The sequence below is a fragment of the Mandrillus leucophaeus genome, unplaced genomic scaffold (assembly GCF_000951045.1).
Source record: "Mandrillus leucophaeus isolate KB7577 unplaced genomic scaffold, Mleu.le_1.0 Scaffold43, whole genome shotgun sequence".
NCBI lineage: Eukaryota > Metazoa > Chordata > Mammalia > Primates > Cercopithecidae > Mandrillus > Mandrillus leucophaeus.
This window is the reverse complement of record NW_012104587.1, coordinates 1,850,964-1,857,200: the sequence shown is the minus strand read 5'-3', so window position 1 is coordinate 1,857,200 and position 6,237 is coordinate 1,850,964. Positions and strand designations below refer to the sequence as shown.

General features: G+C 45.6%; 1 protein-coding gene and 1 long non-coding RNA gene across 8 annotated transcripts in view; one reads left to right on the top strand and one right to left on the bottom strand.

Moving 5' to 3' along the window:
• SLC3A2 (solute carrier family 3 (amino acid transporter heavy chain), member 2) overlaps window positions 1–1,193 on the bottom strand; it is a 56,611-nt gene extending 55,418 nt beyond the window's left edge. For 4 of the 5 annotated variants that reach the window (XM_011993411.1, XM_011993410.1, XM_011993412.1 and 1 more), the window contains exon 1: window positions 818–1,193. In XM_011993411.1, the coding sequence (XP_011848801.1) occupies window positions 818–1,118 (301 nt within the window). In that variant the 5' untranslated portion in view covers window positions 1,119–1,193. The remainder of the gene's footprint in view (window positions 1–817) is intronic. The other variant, XM_011993413.1, reaches the window with a different exon arrangement.
• A 116-nt stretch (window positions 1,194–1,309) lies between these two features.
• LOC105549063 lies at window positions 1,310–5,471 on the top strand. 3 transcript variants are annotated; one of them, XR_001007502.1, is made up of 10 exons: window positions 1,310–1,766; window positions 1,970–2,053; window positions 2,250–2,300; window positions 2,643–2,675; window positions 3,113–3,159; window positions 3,356–3,388; window positions 3,600–3,638; window positions 4,073–4,380; window positions 4,509–4,534; window positions 5,028–5,471. It is a non-coding gene; the product is annotated as an uncharacterized LOC105549063 (long non-coding RNA). The 3 variants fall into 3 exon arrangements; XR_001007503.1 differs by lacking the exon at window positions 5,028–5,471 and having other exon boundaries at window positions 1,314–2,053; window positions 4,073–4,113; window positions 4,349–4,380; window positions 4,509–4,572; XR_001007501.1 differs by lacking the exon at window positions 5,028–5,471 and having other exon boundaries at window positions 1,314–3,388; window positions 4,073–4,113; window positions 4,349–4,380; window positions 4,509–4,572.
• The last annotated feature ends 766 nt before the right edge of the window (window positions 5,472–6,237 follow it).

The window sequence follows — 6,237 nt, the reverse complement described above, 5'->3', positions numbered from 1 at the left end:
GGGTATCGGTTTCTCACTATGTTGCTTAGGCTGGTCTTGAACTCTTGGGTTCAAGAGATCCTCCCACCTTGGCCTCCCAAAATGCTGAACCAGGCCGGGTGTGGTGGCCTACGCCTGTAATCCCAGCACTTTGGGAGGCTGAAGCAGGAGGTCACCAGGTCAGCAGTTCGAGACCAGCCTGGCCAATGTGATGAAACCCCGTCTCTCCTAAAAATACAAAAATTAGTGTGGCTTGATGATTGCGGGAGCCTGTAATCCCAGCTACTCAGGAGGCTGAGGAAGGAGAATCGCTTGAACCTGGGAGGCAGAGGTTGCAGTGAACCGACATCCCGCCATTGCACTCTGGACGACAGAGCAAAACTCTGTCTCGGGAAAAAAAAAAATGTTTATAAAGTGTGCTTGTACACGTAGATGTTTACCACGAACGACTGAACTAATGCTGTCCGGTCTCAGTAAAACAGTCTATAGCTGACTGCAACCATAGTGATCAGGCAGGAGTTGCAGCAGGCAGCACCGCGGGAGCCCTTTAAGATTCCCCATTAATAAACTGGGGGTTGTCATCCTACCTAGCTCTTGGGATTTTGATGGATTAATCGATTAATACAGTGTGCTTAAAACGGTGCTCCATAAATGTTAGCTAATGTTGGCCCGTAGTAGTCCAAGATCTAAAGAAAACGCACCAGAAGGCAGGACATAGGGGACCAGTTAGGAAAAAATCAGATCCTGTCTTCAGTGGAGCACTTACACCCTGACTTACTTTCCCGAAATGGCTCCACCAAAGGGGACCTCCTCCCGAGTTTAGCTCGGGATCCAGTACCTGAGTCATCCCCCGCGCTGAGACCCTGGACACCAGCTTCCGAATGTGAGCCCGGCAGCTGGCGGGGAATCGAAACGACGGCGGTCGAGGCTTCAGGAGGCTGTAGCTCCATGGAGGCGGATCCTGCACACAGGTTTCGGGTGTGTGGGGGCAAGGGGGAGGTCAGAACAGGGTTAGCGGGTAAGCAGTCGTGACCGTCAGTGCAGGATCCGCGTGAGGCAGTGATGTCACCGCTCCTGCCACATGCACCGGGTGAGAAAACTAAGCCGCAATGCGGTCGGTGAGGTTCCGTAGGACGCATGCGCGCCCTTTTCGCGCCGCAAGTTCAGGTAGCGCTTCGTCCACGCCCTCCTTCCCTGGAACTCTCTACCCACAATTCCCCGGGGTCGCAAGCGGTCAACGTATGCGCGTGCGCTCGCCATAGCACCGCCCCCAAATCCCGTGGGCCTCTGCGGGATGGTATTTAATCGTCTCTCCGTGCCAATTTCGGTCTCATTGTTCTACTGCCGCTGGTAAGTGATTTCGTGAGCTTTGTAGCTGTCAGTGTTTTGTGCTTTGTCCGTTTCTTTTATTTTGAACGATTGTGCGAACATCGCATAGCACGCGCTATGTCTTCTGTGTTGTAGCTGTCTGGCCAGGGTGACTGGCGGGTGAGGTCTTGTGGGTGGCCTCGAGACTTAAATTAAGTAGCAGCGGGGCTTTGTGAAGGACAAGATGGCGATGGCGGGCCGTGCGGGTCCCCTCCCTATGATGAGGACCTTTTCACAGACCTGTACTGAGCTCCGTGAGGATAAGTGACTCTGAGGAGATGGGCCCTGCAAGCCTCCTACTTAGCCGTCGGCTCAGAAGATAGCGTTTTCGAAATGCCCTGTGTTGACCTAATGTCTTCTTGGACTCTTGCCTGCAGGGTTTACGCGCACGTTGGAATCGAAGACAGCTCTATGTTACAGTAAGTTCTTATGGCCATTTCTTAACCTCTGCGCTTTCGTTGAGTGTGTGGAAGTTGCTACGGGGATGATTTTACAAACTGAACTCTCTCTTTCTGATGGATTAGTGGAGAAAACACAAAAATTCTGAGTAGCACTGTACGCAATAAATGTCAGGGACTTATCGATTTGTCTGAGGTGTTAGTGAAGGCTGTTATTTTTTCAGATGTTTAGCCCACAAGAGCTCACTGATGAAGGAATGGGACAAGACCCATCTTTCTGCAAAGCCAGCGTTACAGTAATGTTCCAGGTAGGTGTACATGCTTTTATAATCTTACAGAGGAGACCTTGCTAGATAACCACTCCGTGATGAACACAAAATGACAAGCATATGGCTGAACTTATAAGTGATGTCATCTTACTACTGAGAAGTGACAGCGAGGTCTTCAGGGGTCTTTGAATGACTATTTTTAGGTACATAAAATGCCTTCCTCTGTTGTCTACAGCATCTCATAATCTATCCTGAGGAATTCAGCTGCCTCCCAGGGTGAATACAGGTAATTATTCAAATTGGTGTATGTCATCTCTGTAAATGTTCACAAGAGAACAAGTGGCCGGCGGAAGCAATTTTGTTTTTTGGCGCCTTCCATCTTGTTCCTCTTGAGATAATTTTCTGGGAAGCGAGATCGCAACCCGGTACTACAGTTCTTGTAAGGGCGCGCTGTTATCCTCATCCATATATGGATCACTTTACTGTCAGATGATTTGAATTGATAAGCTGATGTTCTGTGAGGTACAAAAATTAATAGCATGTTAGAGTTCTGATGGCAGTTGTTGATTTTGAATAAGTTTCATTCCATCCTAATACCTTAAAATAACTAATTTGCTTTGCTTTCCAGGTATTCCTCATGACAATCTGCCTCTATCTTACAGTACGTTGCTTTTTTAATTCTATGGGCCTATTATCTAATTGATAACTTAGCCATCTTGATGTTTGTTACCAAAGCCTGCTTAAACCATAAAGTTTTCTGGTTCCTCTTGTTCTCTGTAGTGATGTTTCCAGACCTCCCCTTTTTTCTCTCAGATAGATGCCCACTGATCTGCCCAGGGTCAGACGAATGCTTGTCAGTTGTAGGTTTCCACCGTTTAGCTCCAATGAGGAGGAAACATCCTGCCTCAGCCCTGTTCTAGCCTGGGAACCAGTAATTGTGAACCCACCAGGATTAACTGAAAAGGGGCATGAGAGCTTATTCCATAAGCTGTCTGAGGCATTTGGTTACCTTTTCTTAGCTTGTCCACTAGCAACCGTAACTAAAATAGTTTTGGCTGTTTGGGATAATTAGCTAATTGATTGATTTTTTTGATTCAGGAGCAGCTTGTTGCCATATAACATTGAAAAACCTTCAGAGCTGAGAGGTTAGTTGATTTTTTTTTTTTTTTTTTTTGCTCCTTACCGCTTATGCCACCAAGTAGACAGTTTCTATGATGAATCAAACTAGCTCACTATGACTGACAGTGAAAATACATGAACACCTGAGAAATTGGAGAATGCAGGGAGTGGGGGGTAACCATGTCTGAGAAATCTTTCACCCACAGTTTTGTTTTTCTCTAGGTGTTAGTGACCAATAACCTCTTTGGCTCTAAGGTGAGTAATTTCACTGTATTCAATGCATCCAGCATATAGAGTAGAAAAAAACTGCCTTTTTAGGCCTGTATATATGATGACTTACATGGAATCTCGTTCGGCTGATGACTTGCTGTTGAGACTCTGAAATCTGATTTTCTAAGAATGATGTGTGGGAACAACTTAATGCAGGATAGGAGAAGCACTACTGACTTGGTCCTCCTCCTTTCAGGGCCAGCACCTTCTCTCTAGCACTCAAGAGGAGTTTGAGGTAAGTGGCTTTGCAATAGCTGCCATCAATGGCTGCTATATACAATTTTCTGTGATTTTTGTGTGTGATAGCACTGTGGTCTGGGTGGATGTGTACAGATAGAACTGGCTTAACCCAAATCTTTGATCTCCTGGACCACCAAGTGATGATCACCTGCTCACCAGTGATGAGTTGAATACCGCCCCAGTCTGATCAATGTGACTGAAAGGTATTTTCTGAGCTGTGAGCCTGCCTTCCAGTGACAACTTCTAAAAATTACAAGTTATTTGAGGAGGCATTACAGCCAATAGGAAGTTCTTGGGCTAAGTAGTGTTTCCTCTAAAATGTGCCCTGAAACTTCTGTCTGCCAAGCAACAGATATAGTTGAGAGATTGTAAAATGTACTATAGAATGAAAGTCTCTCAAGACTACATTTTTTTTTCTTGATTTTGCAGGAAAACTAGGTGTTACTGTTCACTCCAGACTGCAGTTACAGGTGAGTAAACCTAAATGTAAGGTGGACTATGCTAAAAATTCCCAATGAAGAAACTTTCACACGTCTTACTCTCTGTCCTAGTCCCAGAGCCTGTAAAGGTGAACCCACTGGGACTGGCTGGGGGAAAAGAGGAAGATTTGTTCCAGAAGGAACTGTCTGAGGGATGACAAATATTTCTATACAAAGAAAGGGAGTAATCATCACTTGTTGAAAACACTGATTTTAATTTTTCCAGGTCTGAGTAAAGAACAAGGTGCATAAGAAATGGTAGGTATCTGTTTAAATATTTAACTGGTTTTATAATAGCAACCTTTTACTCTTAGGTTACATAGTGTTAACTATTGTGCACATTCATATTTTCCAATCCAATAAGAACTTTTGTTTTTCTTCTGCAGGAATCTGTCTTGGAGGACATCAGAAGGTGAATTTTCCAAGTCCTTGGATAACCTAGCTGTTGAAGTTACCACAGCATAATTTTAGTCGTCTTAATGGCATGGCTGCTTTTTTTTTTTCAAAGCTTTACTGTGAATCATGCCTTTGGGTGGGTCTACCTGGGCACAAGGAAGTGACCCCTTGAGAGTTTGCTATTTTTAACTGGGTTTTACCCAGCTTGCTTAGGCAGTCTGTCTAATGCTGCATTTCCTACTCTAAGGCAGCATTCAAGGAGCCTAATTTATCAGCACACTTTAGGGACTTTTCCCCTAGATGTACCTCACTGAAGGAATTTTAAATGAAAAGCTTGCTGGGTTTAGGGGGTCTTTTAGATGTACCTTAAAATGTTAGCAGACACAGACTAAGACACTGGGAGCCAATGAAACAGTTGAGGGTTTGCTGTGTGTCGATGTTTCTGTATTTTATCACCCCCTTCCTGCGACATGATTTCTGTGGAATCTACCTGCCCTTTTGTTTTTTAGATACAAGGGCTTGGTTTTACTACCAAGGCTGCGCTCAAGGCCCCGGCTTTAAGAGATCCTCCCACCACAGATTTCCAAAGTGCTGGGATTGTAGGTGTGATTCTTGGCACCCAGAATTTGCTGCCTTTCTTACATGATCCAAGCCCAGAACCAAGACTCAGGCACTGCATAGATGGCCAGTTTGGCAAACTACTGACCTAGCTTGTTGCCAATTGTTGATTGAGTTTCCCATAACTCCATTTCTGTTCCTCTGTACAGAGCCACCTTCTATTCCCATCATGAGCCTTTAGGTCTCCATTTGCATGTTGCAAATACTATGTGCCATGTAGGTAGCTCATTCAGGGCGTTGCTCTAAACTACAAAAAAGGTTCCCTTGAGGAGTGGCTGTCAATTTGTGTTGCTGTATTGGTTGTTGATGAAAATAATAAAATGATTGATTACATAGTCCTGTTTGTATGTGTCTCCTTAGCACCAGTGTGTAAATTTCCATGGGAAACTGGCTTCCTCTCATGTTCCCTCAAGTCCCTGGAACTGGAAGGGACACCTGACAGGGTCTGCCTGCTAGGGAGTATGTTAAATGACTAACCTGATCTGAGCAGAGCATCCATCTTGGTGTGCACAATACCATTACATTGGAGCTTTTTTTAAAGTTTCCCTCTTGCCTAGTCCTATGGTGCAGTGATATGATCACAAGCTCACTACAAATTCAAGCTTTTGGGCTCAAGCAAACCTTCACTTTAACCAGCAGGTGGAGTCTTGTTCTCGTCACCCAGGCTGGAATGTGGTGGCACGATCTCAGGTCACTGCAACTTCCACCACCTAGGTTCAAGCCATTCTCCCTGCCTCAGCCTCCTGCGTAGCTGGGACTACAGGCGTGTCCCACCACACCCAGCTAATTTTTAGTAATTTTAGTAGAGATGGGGCTTCATCGTGTTAACCAGGATGTTCTCGATCTCCTGACCTCAGGATCCTCCCACCTCAGCCTCCCAAAGTGGTGGGATTATAGGTGGGAGCCACCGCGCCTAGCCAAATAATCTATGCTTTTTATTTAGAGACGGAGTTTCACCCTTATTGCCCAGGCTGGAGTGCAATAGCGGGATCTCCCCACTGCAACCTCCGCCTTGGGTTCAAGCGATTCTCCTGCCTTAGCCTCCTAAGTAGCTGGGATTACAGGCATGTGCCACCGCGCCCAGCTAGTGTGTGTGTGTGT